General features: G+C 55.7%; 1 protein-coding gene across 3 annotated transcripts in view; it reads left to right on the top strand.

Annotated features, from left to right (window-relative positions):
• The first annotated feature begins 7346 nt into the window (after positions 1-7346).
• Positions 7347-22732, top strand: part of NDRG1 (N-myc downstream regulated 1) — a 54462-nt gene continuing 39076 nt past the window's right edge. Inside the window, exons 1-2 of one of the 3 annotated variants that reach the window (XM_058699141.1) lie at positions 7347-7500; positions 20753-20833. In XM_058699141.1, coding sequence (XP_058555124.1) covers positions 20771-20833 — 63 coding nt within the window. In that variant the 5' untranslated portion in view covers positions 7347-7500; positions 20753-20770. Of the gene's footprint in view, positions 7501-8858; positions 9052-20752; positions 20834-22732 lie in introns of those variants that run through there. The other 2 variants (XM_058699140.1, XM_058699144.1) reach the window with 2 other exon arrangements.

Here is a 22732-nt window from a genome sequence, read left to right as displayed (position 1 = left end):
GGACTCACAGGCAGGATCCCAGCTGTGTGAAGGTACCTGGCGTGACCGGCCGGGGCAAGCGGGCAGGTTTGACTGGAAGGTGCAGTTGTTGCTGTAGGTGGTGGTGATGGTAGATGGTCAGGCCAGGGAGGGGGGTAGAGAGCAAAGGGCCGGCAATTTTCGGATGAGCGGCTGCCGAGCATACATTCAGGCTCCTCAGAGCCCCCGTGACCTCTCAGAGAAAATGAGGGAAATCTCCCAAGGCTCTGTCCTCCTTAGAGATAAGGAATTCTCCGGCTAACTGACCTACATTTACTTGATAACCTCCTGATTGAATCTACGAAGGACCTGCCTTCAGACAAAGCCAACTTGGAGTGAAACTTATCTGAGAGCTACTGAGAGCTGGAGAGGCAGGGGCCTGGTGACCTCAGGCCCTGGTTCAAGCCGTGCCTGAAGCCAGCATCCTCTGGACTTCACAGCTATATGAGCCCAGAGATACACCCTTCTTTTTTTGCTTAAGCCATTTGAAATCGTTTATGCCACATCCACATTAAAGAATTATAACCAACAGGGGCGCCCGGGTAGCTCAATCCGTTAAGGGTCCAACTCTTGGTTTCAGCTCAGGTCATGATCTCCTAGGTTCATGAATTCGAGCCCCACATCGGGCTCTGACAATGTGGAGCTTGCTTGGGAGTCTCTCTCTCCCTCTCTCTCTGCCCCTCCCCTGTTTGCTCTCTCTCCCTCTCTCTCAAAAATAAATAAAGCTTAAAAAAAAAAAAAAAGAATTCTAACTAACAAAAAGAAAGGATAACATGCAATCTCCGGGGATCAGAAGGTGGCAAGGTCATGGTTACCCATGCCTCATCTAATGGCTGCCTGCTTCAATATCCCTTTTCCAGAAAGGCTTTTCCAGACCTTTCAGAGTAGGTTAGAATCTTGGGTCACTGAGTCTTCTAAGACTCTCTATTTTTTTTTAAATTTTTTAAGTTTATTTATTTTTTAGAGAGAGAGAGAGAGAGAGAGCGTGAGCAGGGGAGGGGCAGAGAGAGAGGGAGACCCAGAATCAGAAACAGGCTCCAGGCTCTCAGCTGTCAGCACAGAGCCCGACGCGGGCCTTGAACTCACAAACCGTGAGATCATGACCTGAGCCACAGTCGGACGCTTAACTGACTGAGCCCCCTGGGTGCCCCTGAGACTCTATTCTTACTTAAGGACACTTACAAGTCCATGGGCCTGCCATTGTTGTATTTATCCCTTTGTTCCTGCCCCTCACGCTGGGCCTGAATGGCTTGTGAGTGCTTGACAACTAGGTATTGAATTTGAAAAATGACCTGGTTGGAGATGCATGAGAGGTTTCCAGGAGGAACTGACATGTTGCATGGCCTTGGAGGACAGTGATCCAGTCCGGGGGGGGGGGGGGTGCGAGGCAGCTGTGGGGGCTCAGCAGTGACAAACCAGCTCAAAATCCTGGGGGCAGGATCTTTGTTTCTTTTTCTTTTTTCTTTTCTTTTTTAATATGTAATTTATTGTCAAATTGGTTTCCATTCTTTTTTTCTTTTTTAAAATATTTATTTTTGAGAGACACAGAGCACCACTGGGGCATGGCAGAGAGACAGAGAGAAAGAGAAAGAGAGAGAGGGAATCCCGAGCAGGGTCCTCACTGTTGGTGCAGAGCCCGATGCGGGGCTTGAACCCACGAACCAGGATACCGTGACCTTCGCCGAAGTCGGATGCTTAACCCACTGAGCGATCCAGGTGCCCTGGCAGCTTATTTCTTCCCCATGTCCCATATCTACTTGGGGTCAGCCGGGGGCTCTGTTCCATGCTTCCTCCTGCCAAGCCCCAAGGGAAGTCACCTACACTGTCCGGGGTAGTGCTTGTGGCCGAGGCAGGAGAGCAAGGTGAATCCCATGCTGGCTATTAAAGGTCCCATCCTCACTCTTACGTGGATCCTGAGAAACTTAACAGAAGACCATGGGGGAGGGAAAGGAAAAAAAAAAAAAAAAGGTTAGAGAGGGAGGGAGCCAAAACATAAGAGACTCTTAAAAAGTGAGAACAAACTGAGGGTTGGTGGGGGGTGGGAGGGAGGGGAGGGTGGGGGAGGGGCATCGAGGAGGGCACCTTTGGGAGGAGCCCTGGGTGTTGTATGGAAACCAGTTTGACAATAAATTTCACATTTAGAAAAAAAATAAATAAAATAAATAAATAAATAAATAAATAAATAAATAAAGATCCCATCCGAAATGACACAGGTCACTTCCGTTCCCCATCTGTTGACAACCTCAGGGGAAGACGGGCAGGAAGTAGGAGAGCTGAAATGGTGGGGTGGGGTGGGGTGTAGAGCACCCCTAGTGTTTCCCCCCAATGAATGGAGTCTCCACAGGGGAAGGGGGTGTGTGTGGGGGGCTTTCTAGAAGGAGAAACATTGTGGGCCAAGGTTCAGAGGTGAGGATGTTGGGGGGAAGCAGTGAGTTACCCAGTGCCTGGGGGAGGGAGAGGAAAGTCCGGGCATGTGCAGGGGCATGGGCACAGCCACTCCAGGAGGGGGTGGGTGGTGAACTTGGCCGGCAGCAGGAGCAGTGGAAGGTTTAATTAGGCAGGACCTGTGATTAGGCTGCTCAGGATGAAGCCAAGCAGAGGCTGAAGGGAATCGGAGAGGGCCGATGACACCAGGGCGGCTGGCGGAAAGCCGGGCGGGAGCCCCTCGGAGACCCTCCGAGAGCAGCACCCTCGGGCCCGACCCGAGCAGGCCAGGGCGTGGGTCCTTCTGCAAATACGCTACAAATATTAAGTACACACTAACCGTGTGCTGGGTTGAATCCCGTCCCCCCAAAATTCATTTCCTCTGAGAACCTCGGAATGTGACCTTATTGAGAAATGAGGTCTTTGCAGATGCAATTAGTTAGGGTAAGATGAGGTCATACCGGATTAGGGTGGGCCCTTAATTCAATCTCACTGGTGCCCTTATTAGAAGAGAGGAGCTAGAGACAGAGACACCCAGGGAGAAGGCCATGTCATGACAGAGGCAGGGATCGGAGGGACGTGGCCACAAGCCAGGAGACATCAAGGGGTGCCAGCAGGCACCAGAAGCTGGGAGCATCATGTGCAAGGCAGGATTCTTCCCCAGAGCCTTCAGAGGGAGCAGGGCTCTGCTGCCCCCTTGTTTTTGCACGTGGGGCCTCTAGAGCTGTGAGATAATGCATTTCGGCTGGTTTAAGCCACCCAGTTCGTGGTAATTCGTTACAGCAGCTTTGACAAACTCTTATGAACCAGGAGTGAAGAGAAATTGATTTTCCATGGGCCCAACCTCGCGCATCTCTTTGCTTATGTTCAGAGTACAGGATCATTTCGTGCCCTGAGCACAGGCTTACATCCAGCCTCGCATGGAATTGTTCTCCAGCCGTTTTTCCCATGGCCCACCGCGGGGTGTTGCGGGGGCAGACCTGCTCTCAGAGCACTGGGAGAATTTAGAGGTCCACGCATGGGCTCCGAAAGCAAGTCGACAGATCCCTTCCCCTCCCGACAAAATCTGAGCCAGGCTGCACGACGTAGGGAGAATCCAGAGAGAAGGACTCGCGTCCCCCCACTTACTCCACCAGTACCTGCTGGATTTCCGTATGAATCGGGCACCATGCAAGATGCCAGGGGTGACGGTGGCGATGATGGAGTCTGCTAACAGTTTATCAAGAGCTTTTTACATGCCAGACACTGTTCTAGGCACTTTACATGTGTTAACTCCTATATTGCTCACAGTGACCCTAGGAGTTAATTCTATTATTACTCTACTATTATGTGGGTTGTTTGGTTTTTTATTTTATTTTATTTTATTTTATTTTATTTTATTTATTTCTTTAGAGAGCGAGCCACAGTGAGCAGAGGAGGGGCAGAGAGAGAGAGACTCTGGGAGAGGGAGAGAAAGAATATTTAGCAGGCTTCACGCTCAGCACGGAGTCTGACATGGTCAGGCTTGATCTCAAGACTCTGAGATCATGACCTGAGCCAAAATCAAGAGTCAGAGTCAGATGCTTAACTGATTGAGCCATCCAGGCGCCCCTGTTTGTTTGTTGTTGTTGTTTTTTTTTTTCTTTTGATGAGGAGGCTGAGGCAGGAAATCAAAGCACTTGCCCAGGGGTGTAGAGCTTGTGAGTGGTGAGGCCGGGAGAGGGTGGGGAAAGCTATTGTTTTTTCTAACAAGATTTGCAGAACTGTTTGGCCAGGAACTTGATAAATTAAAGCCTTAAAAATAAAGGGAAAGGGACTGAAGGAGGTGGAGGCCTGTGTCTAGACACGTGGTTAGAGTAATTCCATGGAGGAGGCGGGGAGAGGAGTAGGGCTACAGTAACCAGAGGGCAACTGGGATACTAGAAAGGGTCATGAACTGCAGTGAATGTGTACTCCTTGATTAGAATGATCTGGAAGGGAGGGAGATAGGGATTCCGGAGGATGGGGAGGGGGGCAGTGCTCTGGAATCCCTATCTCCCTCCTTTCCAGATCATTCTAATCAAGGAGTACACATCCCTTTTCAGGGACATTTCCTCATCCCAGCAGGAAAGAAATATGGCACCATGACGTCAGGCTTATACATTGTGGTGGAAAGGTCTGATGGCTTCTCTCACCCGTTTGTTCTATGTGCACGCGGAGGGGATGGAGGTGCAGGGAGGTGGGGTAACTGCCCAGGTGTCACAGCCCCTATGGGAACCAGGTGCTATTCTCCTGAACTCCAGCTTTCTCTCGGGTCTCTCTCAACCCTGAGTACCATTACCTTCCAAGAAAGAGGGTGGGGAACAGGTGAGCCCTAAGGTCCTTTTCGTCCAGATATTCGGTGATAAAATTGAAGGTGTTGCTAAACAGAAATTTCCAGAGGACATTAGTCCAGAAACTCCAATCTCATCCTGTGACGGATTTGCAGCACACACGCATTTACTAAGCAAATCTAATTCTATTGCTGACCAGCGAGAAAGAAAAATAATTTAAACAGCTCAACTCAATTGCACCCACATTTGGATCCAAGGGCTTCTGCTGCCTCAGCTGGTCCGGGCTGGGGGATGTGGGGGTGTGGGCGGCTCTGGGCTCCCAGGCGCACTCTTCTACTCCCGTGTGCGTCCGGACTTGAGCCAAAGTCCGTATTTCCTATAGTGTGGCCACCTTGAGGGAGCTGGCTGTGTTGGGTCTATGGGACAGGGAGTGTGGGATCCAGCGGACTTGGACTCTGCAATCATCGCTTTTCAACCTTGTTTTAGAATGCCTCAGCTCTGGGGCACCTGGGTGCTCAGTCGGTTGAGCGTCCGACTTCGGCTCAGGTCACCATCTCACGGTCGGCGAGTTCGAGCCCCGTGTCGGGCTCTGTGCTGACAGCTCGGAGCCTGGAGCCTGCTTTGGATTCTGTGTCTCCTTCTTTCTCTCTCTTCCCCCGCTCTTCTTCTCTCTATGCCCTTGAGACCTTCCCTCCCCTGTCCCTGAATTTGTTCTCCTGCTCACTGCCTTCTGGAAAGTTGGGGTTCCCATAGAGCAACTTGGGGGCCTCTGGCTGCAGGTCTGGGTTGCTCTGTGTGCACCGTCCCAAAGACTTCCTCACAGGGGCAGGAAGGGGCCTCTCTTGGCCAAATGCCCTCCTTCAGCACACATACTAGTGTTTTAATTTGTTATCGAAGGAGTAGGCAGGCTCCTCCATAGTTTTAAACTTGACTCTGTATCTTTGGCAGGTAACAAACCACAGGTGCCCAATAAATGTTTGTTGAAAGCCAAAACAGAAGGTAAGGGAAAATGGATGCATGTGAGTGGGGTAAAAAGACTGCTAGATCTGGGAAGGTCTTCAAATAGCAGGGTGGCTTCGGAGGAGGCAGATTTTTGTTCACGACCATATCTGCAGGGTCTATGACTGTGCCTGGGCATAGAAGGGGCTTGATCCGGATACTGAATGAATGGGCTCAGTGTAGCCTTTTTGTTGCACGGATGGGGAAACAGAGACTCGGTCTCCTATGTCGTGCCCCTGAAGGAAAGGACTTCGCCTTTTCAGTCCTTTTCCCCCATGGCTGAGCACAGACCCCGGCTCACTGCAGTGGCTCGATAAATATTTGTGGAGTAACAGGAGAAGTAAATGTCAGGGCGTATGGAGGCAGACGGGATGCACAGGGAGCCAGGTCCCTTGGCTTGAACAAAGCACCGGCAGGTGGAGGGAGTGGGTTTATCATCAGCCAGAAGCGATAAGGCGGGGGAAGGAGCCTGGAGCCTGCAAATACAAGTCCTGACAGGGGCCTGGGGACAGTGACAGGGTCTTCCTTTACTTATAAAGTGATGTTCTTCCAGTCCAGTGGTTCTCACCCGGCTGCACCTTAGAACTACCTGGAGAGCTCCCTAACCTTCTGATTAATCTGGTCTAGGACGGGGCCCAGGCAGGCCCCTTTCTAGAATAAGTTCCTCCGGAGGATTCTCATAGGCAGCGAGGGTTGAGAACACGGAGACCATCTTCAAACAGTAACAAGGCACGGGAGAAGGACAGCTAAGGGTGGAAAGGGTGCTCGGGGTCAAGTACTGGGAAGCAGAAGAGGAAGGGGTGAGGACCTTCCCAGCCACGGCTCCCAGGGGAGGCGAGAAGGCCAAGGGCGGGAAACTAGTGGGACTGGTGGGCTTAGAACTGGGGAGGGGCAGAGGCAGGGGCCGCTGGGCTCGCAGATCAGGTGGGATGGGGTGAACCAGACGGATGAGATTCAGCGGGAGCTAGGATTTCAGGGGAGAGACGAGCCAACAGGGGGACATGGAGGGACAGCCGCTGGCAGCTGGTCGAGGGGAAGCCGAGGAGGCAGCCTCGGGAAGGCGGTTAAATGGGGCTCGGAGCTAAGACCTCGAGACTCACTCGGAGGAAGTGGGGAGCAGCCCACAAGGGATGCCAGGGCGTGGCGCAATGGGACTCAGCGGAAGAAACTCCGAGACACCGAGGGGGCCGTTCGGTCACACGGAGACACACGGAAATCCACACGCACAGGCACGAGCGTGCACGTGGCCACGCGCGAGCACACAAACGCTCCCCGCCCCCTTCCCCCCCCCCCCCCCCCCGCCACCCCGTGCACACGCGCCCGCGGCACACGCGGAGGCCCTGGCTTTCCGGGCGAGAGAGGCGACCGCCGAGCCGAACCGCAGCCCGGCCCGGGAGGGCCCTCCCCGCCGCGCCCCTACAAAGGCTTGCGCAACAGGCAGCGGTTCTGGCGGGCGCCCGCCGCTCTCTGCCCCAGCCCAGCCGGGCCCGGCTCACTGGCGGGAGCGGGAGGAGCGCCGGGGAGGAGGGAGCGGCGAGGGGTGTGTCCCCGCGGTGTGCGGGCTCGGGAGGGGCGGGGCGGGGCGAGCGCGGGGGCGGGGCCGCGGCGCGTATAAAGTCGCTCTCCGCTCGGGCATAAACAAACCTAGCCCGGCTCGCCGCTCGGACCCCGGAGCGCACGCACAGCCTCACCGCTCTCCTCCGCGCCCGCTGGCCGCCGCGCCTCCAGCCGAGCTCCGGCCTCTCTTGCCTTCCTCCCTGTACCTTGGGTAAGCCCGACACCCTCTTCCTGCGGGGCAGGGAGGCGTCGATCGCCCACGGGTGCCGCCGCAGCCCCTGGACCGCCCTTTGTGGCCCCCGAGCGGCAAGTGCGTGGCGACCCTGCGGCGCGGGGCGCAAGGAAGGGCTTTGGGGCGCGGCCGCCGCTGGAGTGGAGGGGTCGGTTAGCGAAGAGGAGGAAAAAAGATCCCCGCCCACCTTTTCCCAGCCGGGAAAGTGGGATCCTGAGGGTCGGGGACGGCTGGAGAGCCGGCCGGGGAACACCTTGATCGCGCTTCCCAAAGGCACCCCGGAGTCACGGCTGGCGTCGCAGGCCTGAGGGCGCGCTGGAAGGGGGAGCCGGAGGAGGGCCTGGGAGAGTGCGTGTGTGTGTGTGTGTGTGTGTGCGCGCGCGCGCGCGCGCGCGCGTGTGTGTGTGTTGGGGCGGGGTGTGTCCTCGGAGTGGGGTGTCTGGGAAGGAGAGCTTGAGCGCGCGTGTGTAGAAAGGAGGCCGGTAGGGACCGCTCGAGCTGAGGCTGGAAAAGGGGCCGTGGGTGTGTCTGGTTTCCAGACTGCGCCCCGAACCGATTTGCATCCGAGGGGCGGGGGCCGATTCCGCCTCGAAGCCAGGGTGGGGTGTGTGCGCGTGTGATGGGAGGGGGAGGGTCCGAGTGTATCTCGACGCGTGCCGTACGCGCGGGAGCCCGGGTCCGCCAGCGCCTCTGGGCCGAGTGCGCACCCCGAGGTGGCCCGGGGTGGGCGCTGTGGCTGCGCGGGAGAGGTGGCCTGCTCCAGAGGGGTCGTGTGGGCAAGTGGCGGCCCAGCGCTGGCCGGGGCCGCGGGTGGCGTCCTTTTCGCCTCCGCCCACCTCCCCCGCTCGCCTGGTCTCCCGGCCTCCGGGACCCGCCTCTCCGGCCCTCCGTGGGGAAGAGCAGCTGGAGTTGCTCCGAGGTTCCCAGGAGATCCGCGGTCCCTGATCCAGCCTGGGGCCGGGAGGGCAGGGCGTGACGAGCGAGGTGGGCCGGGGGTGGGGTGGGGTGGGGTGGGGTGGGGGGCGACAAACGAGCCGCCACCTCCGTCGCTTTAGTGACTGAAGCCCGGATTTAGTGGATCCTTTCCTTACCCGCCCCCCGTCGCCCCCGCCCCCCCCCCCCGGAATTTTCCCGTCTGTCGCCTCTGCTGTCAGATGTCCCTGTGGGTCAGCGGCAGCACCCGTCTGTGGCTGGGAAGAGGGAGGTGCCTGGCAGCCAGTGGGGGAGGGCCCAGGCTCAGCCCTTCCTCACAGATGTCCTGGCCACTTGGATTTGTCCGCTTCCTTTAAGTTCCTGGGGAAAGATTGAAGACTCAAAGAGAGTTCAGCCCGTGGCCACACTGGACAGCTTTATTCTCTTCCTCGCGTCCATCGGCCACACTTACTGTTCTCAAATGAGCAAGATAGCTAAATACAGACCTGTGTTCTCGCTGTGAAAATGCAGTGTCCCCGCAAACCCGCCAGCCGTGCCTCCTGTACCGAATTTCGGCGTCCGTACCGGCTTTCGCTAACGTCAACTGAAGTAAGCAAGGTACAGAGAGAGCACATCCCAGCACCTGTTTGCAAGGGGTTCACCCATTGCGGGGACAAGTGCAGGGAAAGGGGGGGGAAGTGCTGATGTGGCACCTGGCACGAGGGGGGGGGGGTGACGAAGAGGTGGAGGTGATCCCGAAGTGGAGGGGGAACTGCCAGAGGGACCCTGCCCTGGTGTAAGGAGTCAAACCTATAAAATGCTCTCACCTGTGACTTCTTAGTTTTGTGGGACTTTGTCCCCCACAAGAGGCTGAGAAGGAAGGCTTTGCCTCCCTCGCCCTGCAACCTGATACCTGGCACTTGAGAGGGGTTCAGATCCATGCACTGAATGAATTGAGTGGCTCCTTCCCTCTGCCCCATTCCCCTCTAATATCCTGGCAGGCAATTGACCTTTGGGGTGGCCGTGTTCGATGTGGCTTTGCAGAGACCTTGGAGCACCTGTTTGGGGGTCTTCTCTCCCCCAGAGGGAGATCTCCAGGTGCGACATGCAAATTCAGGATTACTAACTGTCGGTCTGCTAATTTGGAATGGAATGAAAAACCCACACAAGTTCCTCATCCAACTTCTGCCCGTTTTACAGATGGAAACTGAGGCCCAGAGATAGGGTATGGCTTGTCAAGGCTTAGCCAGAGCTGGAACTTCACCTTCCAGACCCCTCTGGTTGGGACTGAAGGTGGTGAAAGGGGTTCTTTGGTCTTGATGTTTGCCCCTCTGCCGTGAGGGGGGAGGAAATCAATAGGATCCTCACTGAGTTTCTGGCGAGGAAACTTTCCGGGCGGAACGTGGTCATCCTTTATTTATTTAGTGTAAATCAGATTGTTCTGGAGAGCTTAGCAGAATCAGACTAGTGAGCAAGGGCTCCCGCTGGATTCTGGCTGCCCATTCCAGGTTGGACCTTAGATCTGAACAGAGCTGGGGGCTCCTCCCCGCCTCACCAGGCTCACGAAACTTCTTGGCCTGAGCTTGCCTTGGCGTGGATGGGGAAGAAAGATGACATTGTGTTTTCCTGGTGGCCCAAAGCTGCACTTCTTTCTTGGGACCCAACTCTGGAGAATCCCATCCAAGGCGTGACTCAAAGTGGCTGTGCCTCGGGGAAAGGAAGCCAGGATGATGACTCAGCATCTAAGACTCTGGTGGGGAGGAGGCCTGACTCAGGCTGGGAGGGGGTAGAGGGGCAGGGCTCTCTCTCTCTCTCTCTCTCTCTCTCCCTCTCCCTCCTAGCCCTCCGCTGCATCCCTGCTTTCCCTTTCGTCCCTGGGAGAGTTCTGCCTGAGCTGTATTGGTTCCACTGAGTAGATCAGAGAAATGAGGCTCAGAGAGTTTAAGGGACTTGTTTGCGGCCACCTGGCTGAAAGTGGGAGAGGCAGGCTTTGGACCCGGAGAGCCAGACTCCCAAGCGTCTGTTCTTTTTCACGACAGCATGTTGGGGTGACCGGGAAAAGCTGGAATGAAAGGTCCAGAGATGCAGACAGGAACTCCCTGCCTCAGTTTCCTCTCCGGTAATGTGGGAATGACAGACAACGTCTAGTGGAGACCTGTAAATGTTAATTGAGTTAATCCACATACACAACTGAGAGGAGTGCTGGGCACGTGGGAACACCATGTAGGTGTTTGCTGTCGATGATATCCACAAATTACATTTCTCAAGGCATTTCCTTGGCAATCCGTGTCCGGGACTTTTGTCCCAAGCTTACCCATGCCAGTGAAAGTGCCTGCACGTGCTGAACTCATGTTTTGCTTCTTGAAGCTCTTCCAAAAAAAACAAAAACAAAAACAAAAACTAAGCTTCTGCAGACTGCATAAAAATGTGATGAGAACCTTGTCTGAAATGCAGATTTCCAGGCCCTGCGAGTTTGGGAGGGGCCAGGAATCTGCACCGTTTCAAAGTTCCCTGCGCTGGATTAGAGGGAGGGCGTAATGAAGGCAGCCAGGGTTGAGGATGTCTGCTCCAGAGCGATGGGCGAGAGGGAAAGGAAAGGAGAGGCCACGTGTCCCCTGTTCCTGTGTTACCAGACTGGGGGGCTCCGTAAACAGCCCTTACGTGGCTAAGGTGCCTTGTGGCTTCAGTGTTCTCACCTCATTCAGTTGAAAGATGGGAGACATTCTTGCCATTTCTCAGGTCAGAAAACTGAGGGTTGGGCAGGCGACTTGTGTGTCTCGAATCAAGCGAGTGGGGTCCTGTTCCAGGTGAGCAGCCCTGGATCTTTCCCCTACCAGTGTCGACCTTTCCCACCCAGACCCTTCTGGACCTGTTTTTGAAGCATGTACTTGGCTTCCTAGATTTGTTTCATGCTACCCTTCCTACCTCCCTGATCTCAGTCCGGGCCCAGGCCTGCCTGTCTACTTGTTCTTTCTGTTTCCATTTGGAGACCAGAGATGGATGGAAGGCAGTGTCTGCTGCAGAGCTGGAGGTGAGTTTCCCGATACTCTCTTGGCCTCCTCCCACACCAACCCAGGCTTATTGGAGGTGGGTGCGCGGAGGGACTGGGGCACTTTGGGTGCGTGTGGAGCCCAGTTCTCCAGGGTGGGTGTTGTGACAGATGAGGGAAATCTGGGGGGGTCTGATTTGGCATTACAGAAAGGAACAGATTACAAATTCAGGTCCATGAAGGGACCTTTCTGTGATCCAATCTTTGACTTGCCATCTTACATTTACTAAAGACCTGCCTGCCCCCTACCTGCCGGGGCTCTGCCTCTAGGCTTTTCCAGTCTAACAGGGTGTTCCTCCAACTGAGCCCATAGGAGATGAGGCTCATTAGCCGTCTGGGGGGCCTTGAATGGCCTGCTCAGGAGTTCATCTTTTGTTTTATAGTTTTTCTCTCTTAAGTCTGTGGCAACCTCAGTATACGTGGGGATGTTTACACCTGTGTTCAGCTCTGCTTGAAGAGATGGATGGGGGCCCGGACTCCATCCTGCTCCCCATCTAATCCTAGCTTTACTCCCTTGGCTTTGAGAAGATTCTGAGCAGCTCTCTGGGCACCACCCACATGTGTGTTTGAGCAGCCATCTTAAGAGGTACTCAATTCTGCGGACTCCCAGCTGGGAACCCTGGCTTCCTCTTCTCTCTCTTTCTAAGCATGGAACTTGCCTCCTTTTCTCCAGAACGCCCTCCCTGGCTTTCCCCTCCAGGCAGGCTGGCATGCTGGGGTGGTGCCTTCCTTGGATCATTCTGGGCTGAGTCTGCTTACCTTTTTCTTGCAGACTTAGTAGGCACTTAATGTTGATCAGAAGAAGCCCTCCATTTCTTAAGGAAATAACTTGGGCCATCTTGGTGTAGGAAAGATTGGAAGGCCATCCAGAGTGTAGAAGCAGCGAGACCATTTTGGGGAAGGAGCCTGTCTGTGTGGCCATCATGCCATCTCTGGAACAAAGGGTTTTGTAGGAGGAATCTACATCCTTGCCCTGTGCTGGCATTGGTTCCGTTGGTGTGCGTTCGACAAATTATCTCACGGACCATCTGGTGCAGCTTGTCCCTCAGATTTGCAGAAGAATCCTTGAATCCTACCAGTGTCCTCCTTTGGACTTGCCATTGTTCTGCTTGTCCCCGCAGATGGTCTTCTCTCTACCAAGCAAATTTATCGGGCTGCCAAAATTCTACTGAGAACCTTCAGGATGATCCCCGGGGGTTGTTGCAGAGAGGGGGTGGGTGCCGCTGGATTGCGAACCCCTCCCTCTTCCTACTCTATGTCCTGGACCCTCTGGCTAGTTCTGTGCTCTGGTTGAACCCAGAGAGGGGGTCCCACTTCAGCTCTGGCCCCGGTACCTGCGGAGTGAGTGCAGCAGAGGTTTGCCTTGTTTGGGGAGATTCCTTTTTTGGTTTTGTTTTGTTTTTGTTTTTGTTTTTGTTTTGGTATCAAACGATTCCTTGAATGCCTGCTGAGTTTTGGGCTCCATGCGGAGCAGGAAGGGGTCCTCCAGGAATTCCTAGTCTGGCTCTCTCCTCGCGATGGCATTTGAGCCCTTTTATTGACTTTGAGAACCCTGTTCTCGACTTCTGTTCCCCTAAACTGGAGAGCTCTCTTGAGGGTTCAGGAAGTCCATCCGTGTCGCTTACTAGGTTGATTACATAAGAAGAGCATGGAGAGTTAAGGCCACCAACTTCTTCACCCTCCCCAGAGCCTTGGGTTTCAAAAGGTCCAGAAAATCTCAAGAGGACCCGTGAACTGCCTTGTAGGTTGATATCAAAACCTCTCTGGCAAGAAAGAACGGTATGCACAGTAAGGCAGCAGTTTCCAAGGCATACCCCAAGGCTGCTTTCCTTGAGGTTAGTGCAGGCATGAGTCTGTTCTCTGGAACCTTCGGGAATTGCAGTATTCGGGGAAGATGCTGTGCCTAACAGCAGCAGCACACATTGATTTCCACCCCCCCAGCCCCCCTTTTAAATTCTGTCCTATAAAGAGCCCAGTGTGCTGGAAAGAACACCACTTTCATGTGGCTTTGAAACCAGGCGTGTTATGGAGGGGACAAAATCTGGGCCAGTTGCTGACATTCCGAATCGATGCAAGCTTGCGAACACTCCCCGCTGGTCGGCCTCTTTCTCTGCTTCACAACAGGCCTCCGGGAGCCCGCTGTCTGCCCGCCCCTGCCCCCCACACTTGCACCCACGTGGAAAGAGTGGGTGCCGGCCTTTAGGAAGTCACGCGGGCCTTTGCTTTGGAGCCTCAGGCTACCCCTCTGTAAGCTGGGGTGACAGTATCCACCTTCTGTCAGGGACCTCCACGAGCAACAAATAGAACGGTGAAGCGAACACTGTTTCAAAGTATCGGAATGGCCGAATCAGCAAGGCTCCTGGGGGAGAGCGAAAACGGAAGGCTTTCTGGGGGTCGTGAGGGAGAGTAGGAAGGCCTAGGGCACGGACTCTGGCCAGAGCCCGGGCCACTCATCGGGGCTCGCTGTGGGACTGTGCAGGTGGAGGAGAAGCTCGTGACTCCCTCGGCCGATCCACATAAGAAAAGCCTCCCGGTTCATCCTTAGGACGTCCTGCCTGGACAAAGGGTGGGTGCACAGTATTCCTGTGTATTTAGGCCAAGTTGACTTCAAGGTCAACTTTCCCCTTTAACCTGTGCTGGCTTGTTGCTTGGTGACTTGGGGCACATTTCTGAACCTCCCCGTGCCTCAGTTTCCCCATCTGTCAAATGGTGAGCATGATGGTGCTATGGGTCCCGTGAAGTTCAGAGGAAGTATGGACTTTGGCCTCCAGTAAACGCCATAGATGTCATTCTTGGTGTGTCCGTGTGGGGTTTCTCTGTGGCCTCCCTGTGGCCGCCCTGGCTGGGCTGGGTGCATCCTGGAGGTCCCGGAATACATCATGGATGTTTCAATGCCGGACACCCCCTCTGCCCCATCTTGTGGGAGTTCTGGGGGCCCAGGAGAACCTGCTCAATATTGTGTGTACGGATGGCTCCCCCTGGGCAGAGAATCAGAGCTGGAGGAGAATCAGAGCTGGAGGGGGTGCCCAGGTCTTTCAGACAGGGAGAGGTCTGAGGCTAGGAGGACAGGGACTTCCAGGTTCCCCGGGCGGATCCAGACAGGACCGTTTTGTCTCTGTGTAGCACACGTTCCCACCTGGGTTCCCCTCTCAGACCACATGATGTGTGTAGAGTGCGTCCTGCGTATTTTGCAGGTGGGGAAGCCGAGGGCCCCAGAAAGGAATGGATGGATGACTTGGCCAAAGTCACGGGGCCATAGAGAGGCGGGTTTCTGTGCCCTGACTCCTAAGCCAGTGCTCCCGCTGCCCCGTCAAGGCTTTCGAGAGTGACGGGCTCTGTGTGTCCCTTCACTGCCCCCGTGACTGGTTAACAATTCTCTCGAGGCCTCACATTGCCTGACATGGCCTCTGTCCACTGCCCTCCCAGGCCCCCCGGGGTCATGTTCTTCCCTCCTCTGGGCCAATGCCAGTCTTGGCTTCCCTCAGAGCCCACGAGGTCCAACTAATTGCTGACTGTCTTCTGGGTCTATCGAACCGGAAAGGTATTCGCCCAGCTTTCCTTGGGCTGTCGTTACTCATTGACGGGCGTTGCTGATGGAGGGGAGACGTCCGTGGTGGTGCATTGGGTCTGATCGCTGGAAACCCACGTGGCACTTGCTGCACTTCCGTGGGGCCCCCCTCCCTGCTGGGCCTGCTCGGGGCCTGACGGGCGAAGAACACACAGGCTGGGTCCTCCCAGATGTCCGCGGGTCTCCGTGGCGACCGGTAACAGTAAATGCACTGATGAATTAAGCAGCTACCCCCTTGTCCGTGGTGTCAGTTACGCCGGTCAGCCGAGGTCCAGAAGCAGATGATCTTCCCTCTGACAAATGGTTGGAAGGCCAGCAGTAGCCTAACGCTATGTCACCGCGCCTGTGTCACCCCCCCCCGCCCCCACTCCATCTCTTCCTGGAGGCCTTTTACCACCTTCTGTCATCATAAGAGCAAGGGCAGACGCAGCTCAGTAAGATATTTTGAGAGAGAGTTCGTGCTCACATAGCTTTTGTCCCAGTATATTGTTACAGTTGCTCTATTTTATTACTATTGTTAATTTCTTACCGTGCCCAGTTTGTACATTGCACCGTATCATAGGTGTGCGTCTGTAGGAGCAAAAGGGGTGTAGAGGGTTCGGTACTATCGCGGTGCCAGGCGTCCCCTGGGCGGGGGAGGGGGGATCTTGGAACATACCCCCCGGTGGGGAAGGGGGGCCGCTATGCTATGTGCCAGATTCTACGTGCCGTTATTTAACTTAAGCCACCCTGCTACTTTCTGGGAGCCGGAATTGTACCCGTTTCACAGACGAGCAAACTGAGGCTACGAGGCCAGAGAACTTGGCGGGGACTGCAGAGCTAGTACATGATGATTCTGCCCCCAGCTCCCGGTGACCTTTCACTTGTCTCTGGGGGGGTTTCCTCCGAATTCCTTCTGGGGAGAGCGGGTGGGAAAGGAAGAAGCGGTTCAGTGAACGGGGCTGGCAGCGGGCGCTGTGGCCTGGAGCCCCGTTGTTGGCCCTGAGTGGGGGAGGTGTTTAGCAGAAGGAGACGTGTCCTGGCCTAATTCCCTGTCCTGAGGGTTGGCTGTCTGTGCTTCTTGGAGACAGGGATGGCGGTACCACACATCCATCGTCATGCAAGGTGGGGCTGGAGGACTGGAGGCCGGACTGCTGGGCTCCCACCCACTGTGTCCTGGGTGTCCTTGCCCTGTCCCCGTCTGCCAAAGGACCGCCTTGGCCCTTTCCAATCTGACGCTCTGTTTAGGGGCTTTCCAGGCGGTGGTGGAGACCGGCAGGGCCTGGCGTCCAGCCCTCGGCCTCAAGCCCGGGGAGGACCCTGCAAAACCAAGCGGGACCTCGGGGAGCCCGAGGGGAGTGACCCCTGAGTGTGGGCTCCCGGTGGCTCCTGGCAGGGGGAGGCGGGTGGGGGCACCGGCCAGAGCACTCCAAACCAGGCCACCTCCTCCCGACCCCCACCTGTCCCTCCCTCCTGGCGAAGAACATCTCGATCACCTGCAAAGCAGTGTGTGCTGGAACTGCTCTCCTGAATGAGCCGTGTGGTCTGGATGCTGTGGATTTGAACCCTGAGAAGAAACGGTTTTAGGAAGAAGGTGGTGAAGAGATAATTGTGGGCATCAGAGGCTCCTGCCTCCCCGCCACCCCGCCTGCCACTGGCTTTGTGCCGTTTTAGGACAGTCCCTCGACCCCTGGGGCTTTGGCCTCCCCCTTGGTAAAGTGAAGGTGGTGACAGTGGTGGCCGTTGGGGGGACCCTGTGACTCTAGGAGAGCGTAGCCTCGTGGAGGGACAGGGCAGCCGTGCCTGGGCCTAGGCGGGGAGCAGGACTGCGAGCTCGGTGGGGCAGGGCTGGGTCTGTTTGTTCACGACCGTGTCCCCAACTTGTCACACAATAGCGCCTCGTCAGGGGAACTGTTACAGGTACGGTCACACTTTGCTCAGTGCTGGGCACACAAGAACCTACGGGAAGCAACCTCTGAATGCGTCACTGTTTCAAACTGTGCTTCCTGGAGCTCAGATGGTGTTTGAGGGGGGGCATGGGGGGCATGGGGCGGTGGAGGCCCGCGGTGGGCTGGGGGAGGACAGGGGGGCGGCTGGGGGGCGTCAGGCCCTTTCCCTGGCTTTATCCAAAGCGCACGTCAGCTTTTCTGTTGTTGTTGCTCTTTGCTAGATCTCTTTTTCCATGTTGAGCTTCCTTATACAATTTCTTCTAGACAAACGGGTTCTGGAAGAAAAGTGGGAAAAGTTTTTTGGGCTCAGGCAAAGGAGAATTGGGTGAAGGCTGGCCCTGGACTGGCCCAAGTCAGCAGAATTGGGCTGAAAGCAGTCAGCTGTCTCTCTGCCCCTGGTGGGCTCAGCCTGGCACGAGTGGTGTTAGAAGCTTCCCCTGCTTTATCCAGTCTCCCTGCAGACTTCAGGGTCCCAGGGCACTTATGGATGTTCCTTGGTCTAGACCGGGGTGTCTCAGCCTCAGCGCTATTGACAGGCGGGGCCGGATAATTGGGCTGCAGGGGCCGCCCTGTGCACTGGAGAATGATCGGTAGAGGACCTGGCCCGTCCCCATAAGATTCCAGTACCATCTCCCCGTCGTGACCATCGAAAATGTCTCTGGACGTTGCTAAATGCCCCCCGGGGGACAGAACTGCCCGTTTTTCTCGCGAAACACCGAGATAGTTCTTAGTGGCCCCACCTGAGCCTCCCCACGGCCCCCAAGGGCTCTCAAGAGCAGTAATTCTCAAACACTCGATATTTAAGAGACCGGCCGGTTTTCGACCTGCCGCCTCACATGGGCTGGGAAGCTGAGTTGCGGGAAGGAGGAGGAGGTGTGGGGTACAAGAGGTTTCACCAGGAGCACGGTTCGGAACCCGTGCAGGCTGGGATCAAACTCTCTTCTGTTCTGGGAGAGAATGAGGGAGCCGGTGGAGGCTGAGATGCCGATGTGATCGCAGCATCTGGAAGCCAAGAACCGACCAGGCTGGACGGAACTATGGCATATGCTCGAGGCCGTATAAATGGAGGCTTGTTTAAAGTCACTTCACTCTTGCAGTTCAGCGATGATTTAAGAGTGAATTTAAATGCAGACATTACCGTTAAGCTGCATAAAACCTGTTCGTGTATTCCGCGGGGGAGTTGTGGTCCAACTTTGGGAACGAGATCGGTTAGGCTCCCTGTCCAGGGAGCCCACAGGTGGGGGGCTGCTCTGCCTGAAGGAGCCCCTCACACTCTCAGTGTGACAGGCCGGCGTTGCCAGAGCCCTGGGCTTCTGGAAGGCTCCTTAGGCTGTGTAGGCGAGGTGTCCCACGGGCCAGGGTCTCGGGACCATGAATGCGCTGAATTAGCAAGGCCGACAGACCTCTGCTTTTCATGCCTCCTGCCTCCGAGCTGGCAGCTGTCCAGGAATGCTCACAAATATAAAACCGACTTTGTTTTCAGAATGTTCTGGAGCATAGACTCCAAAGGCTGCATAAAGGCATTCTTGTGGGGCTGGTTATCTACTGGGGAAAATGGTGCTGGGGCCCCAGACCAGAGCATCCCAGGGGATCCGCCCACGGAATGCCATGTGTTGGCACGGGGGGGGGGGGGGGAGGTGGGTGCAGGGTGGCCCCGGTGCTGTTGACAGCTGACCTCTGAGAGGTGCTTCACAATGAGACTCTCCGTGGGTTCTAGGAGCCGGGGGTTCAGAGGATTTAAATAGGCGTGCGCTCTCTCTCTGGCCCTTACACCTCTGGGGTGTGGGGCACTTGGGGGGCCAGGGCCCCACCCTGGAAAGTAGCAACGTGAGGGCTTCGGTCAGGCTGGTTTCCACCAGCTTTCCCGATTCTGGAGGTCTGGGCTGTGACCTGGGGGCCCTCCGACTGCCCTCCGTCACTTACACCTTCTCCCACCTCCCCCCGCCTCTGCCCGCAGCACCTGAACACATTCTGGCTTCTTTGTGCCTCGCCCTGGTGTTGGGGCACCTCGTTCTTCTAGTCTGATTACGGAGCTCCAAGAGTAAATGCTTGTACCGCCCGCTTCCAGGTTAAGTTCCCAGAAGTAGGCTCGGTACGTGTCACCACCCAAAGTTGGCTCCCCAGGGAGTCCATTGTGGTGGCTTTCCACCATGCAGGACTCTGCCCCTGCCCCTGCCTAGCTCTGCGGAGGTCACCTGCCCATGTTAGAGCCAGGCAGGGACCTTCCCTGGCCCACCCTTCCTGCCCCCCTGCCCCCACCCTTCCCTCCATCCTTTTCCCCCCACCCCAGCTCCCCATCCCTGCTCTCACCCCCTCCCCCTGCCCCCTCACCCCCCCCTGCTCCCCATCCTGCTTCTCCCATCCCTGTTCTCACCCTTCATCCCCCTCACTCCTGCCCTTCCCCCTGCTCCTTCCACCGCTGCTCCCCATCCCTGTTCTCCCCCTCCCCTTCCCCCTCACCCCACCCCTATTCCCCCACCCCTGCCCCCACCCTTCCCTCCATCCTTTTCCTCCCACCCCTGCTCCCCACCCCTGCTCTCACCCCTCCCCTGCCCCCTCACCCCACCCCTGCTCACCTATCCTGCTTCCTGCATCCCTGTCATCACCCTTCATCCCCCTCACCCCTGCCTCTCACCCTGCTCCCACCACCCCTGCTCCCCATCCCTGCTCTCACCCCTCCCCCTCCCCCCACACCTGCTCTCCCACCCCTGTCCCATTCTGCTCTCCTTTCCCCCCACCCCTGCTCCTCATCCTTACTCTCATCCCCTCTCCCTCCCCCTCCCCCCCACCCCACACCTGTTCTCCAATCCCCACTCTCACCTTCCATCCCCTCACCTTCTGCCTCCCCACCCTACATTCCCACCCCCTCTTGCCCACCCCCTGCTACCTTGAAAGTGCTCCCCCCGCCCCAGAATGCCCCTGAATGTTCAGTCCCATCAGACCCCTTGAGCTGGAGGTATTCCCCGGCCTGGCCCTGTCCTCGCCAGCACGAAGCAGAGAGCCCCGCACACAGGTGGGCGTGGTGATGTCTGTCTGGCCACCCCCTCTTTGGGGCTATTCTGAGGATGGAGGGGGATGAAGCTCAGGCCAAGCTTGCAAACGGGGAGCCTCCTGGGACTTTCTCTCTTTTCGGCCATCAACCTGGGGCTGCCTGACTTCGGGATCGGTGAGGGGTGCCCTCTAAAATGCGGCAAGGTGTAGTCCTGGTTGTTTATTTTTGCTTCCGTTGCCCTGGCCTGAAGCGGCACCCCCCAGATATCGCTTAGACCGATGTCAAAGAGCCGACTGCTCACACCTTCTGAAGCGGCATAGGCCACACGGTCGATGATGTTGTAATAACTGTGTAGGGTGACCAGGCCTGTCGTGATCCTTTGCTAATGTACCCAGTTACTCTGTTGTATACCTGAAATGAATGTCAATTACCATAAGAAGAAGAAAAAAAGGCCTTGAGGAATGCCCTGGGTGTGGGGGTTGGGCGGGGGGGGGGGGGGGGGACTGCATGTGAAGACCTGGCTTTGAATGGCAGTCCATCCATTTTGTCAGAAAGGTAGTTGCGTCCGTGGGCCTTGGTTTCCTGCTCCAGGAAATCCACCTCCGTGGCCCCGGAGGCGAGAGTGGCATGGGCCATTGGGTTTGGGGCCTTGGGACTGTGATGGGCGTGCAGGAGGTAAGAGCTGCAGAACAACGGGGTTCATTCCCCGGCCTCGGATTTGCTTCCTTCCGGGAAACATCTCAGCAGGAAGTGCTGACCCCACGCCCTTTGTTCCTTTGCAGACAGGTGACAGCAGGAACATGTCTCGGGAGCTGCAGGATGTGGACCTCGCCGAGGTGAAGCCTTTGGTGGAGAAAGGGGAGGTGAGTGGAGGCGCTCCTGGCTACCTCCCCTGACACGCACACCCATTCGTATACTCAGAATACAAACACACGCGCGTGTGCACAGGGGCCCACGTGCGTATGCACTTACACGTGTCCAAGAACGCAAAAGCCCAGATCCACCTTGTCCTTTCGGTCAAACGTTTCGCGTTGAGGAGGCCTCCCTGTTGGAGACGGAGGCCCTTGCCGTCCAGCGTGGACTGGAAAAGCCTTTACGTTTGCACAGTTGACGCTGTACTTTAAACTACATTCACATCCTTGTCCTCACGGAGCTGTGTAGCTGCCTGTGATGGTACATCTTTTTATTTTTTTCTATTTTTAAAAATGATTTTTTTTTAATGTATGTTCATTTTTGAGAGAGAGGGAGACAGAGTGCAAGGGGGGAGGGACATAGAGAGAGGGAGACACAGACTCGGAAGCGGGCTCCGAGCTGTCGGCACAGGGCCCGACGCGGGACTCGAACTCACGGACCGCGAGATCACGACCTGGGCCGAAGCCGGACGCTTAACCGACGGAGCCACCCAGGCGCCCTGCAGCCACTCAGCTTTACAGTAACACTATGAAAGCAGCCATAGACAATATGTGAACAAATGGGCTTGTTGTGTTCGAATAAAACTTTATTTACACAAATAGGGAGAGGGCCGTAATTTGCTGATCCGTACTGTGTACTGTCCCTGCTCCAAATTCATTTCCTTTTCCACTTGAGTCTATGACAGAGTCTTAAAAAAACCACCCAACCGATGGTAGGGAATGCAAATACATATCGATATGTTCTTACTTCTCCCTTTTAAAAAGTCACGTGAAACAGCGTGTAGCGCACTTTGCTTTAGTCACTTAACGAACTATCTTGGAGACCTTTCCAACGTCAGTCCACAGAACCCTTTTCCCTTCCCGTTTCACAGCATCCCACCAGCTTTATTTGACCAGTGCCTTGTCTCGACGTGTGGGTCTTTCCAACCCTTTGCTGTCACCAGCAGCGCTGATGGGTATTTGCAACACTTGGACCTTGGATGTAGGTCGTTTATATGTGTGCAGCTGCAACTCTAGGATAAGTTCTCAGACGTGGAATCTGTGGGTCCAAGGGTAAATGCATTTTTAAACACAGTATTTCTGTTTTTCAGGCAGCCTAGTGGTGTCCTTGGAAAATTTTATTTTCGTAACAAACACCTAAGAGGTTATCAACTGTGGGTTACCTGTCTATCTCTAAGCGAATATTTGCCTTTTCTTTCAAGGTTTCTATGGGAGTAAATCTTCCAACTCCTTAGACTGACTCAGCAAAGTGTCTTTTGTTTTTAATTTTTTTTAATGTCTATTTATTTTTGAGAGAGAGAGAGAGAGAGAGAGAGAGAGAGGAAGGAAGGGGCAGAGAGAGAGGGAGACACAGAATCCGAAGCAGTCTCCGGGCTCTCAACGCTCAGCACAGAGCCCGATGCAGGGCTCGAACCCATGAACCGTGAGATCATGATCTGAGTTGAAGTCAGCTTAACCGACTGAGCCACCCAGGCTCCCCTCAGCCAAGTGTTTTCAATTAGAATTGTTTTGGGAGGTTCTTCCTGATGGCTGTCCTCAATCTGGACGGCTGCTCTGTTGACCCTCTGAAGACTGGGGTTACACAGAATGGCTTTTCTCCTCCCTCCTACCAACACACACACGTACATAGAGTGGACGTCGGCCACCTTTGCTTCTGCCTGAAGTTACCAGCCTCCCTGGTGCTCTTTACCCGGCCCAGGGTGTGTGAAGCTATTTTAAGCCCCGACAGTCTGTTCTTCAAACCCCACTGTCCCGAGGGGTCTCCATGCGTATTTCCTTCCCCTCTTTTGCATTTCTCTCTGCTGGGCTGTCTTCTTTCCTGGTGCTCGGTGATGGGGTCTGGCTGGGGCT

The sequence above is a fragment of the Neofelis nebulosa genome, chromosome 14, assembly GCF_028018385.1.
Source record: "Neofelis nebulosa isolate mNeoNeb1 chromosome 14, mNeoNeb1.pri, whole genome shotgun sequence".
Classification (NCBI taxonomy): domain Eukaryota; kingdom Metazoa; phylum Chordata; class Mammalia; order Carnivora; family Felidae; genus Neofelis; species Neofelis nebulosa.
Note: the sequence above shows the minus strand (reverse complement) of the source record. Positions and strands in the feature narration are given on the sequence as shown.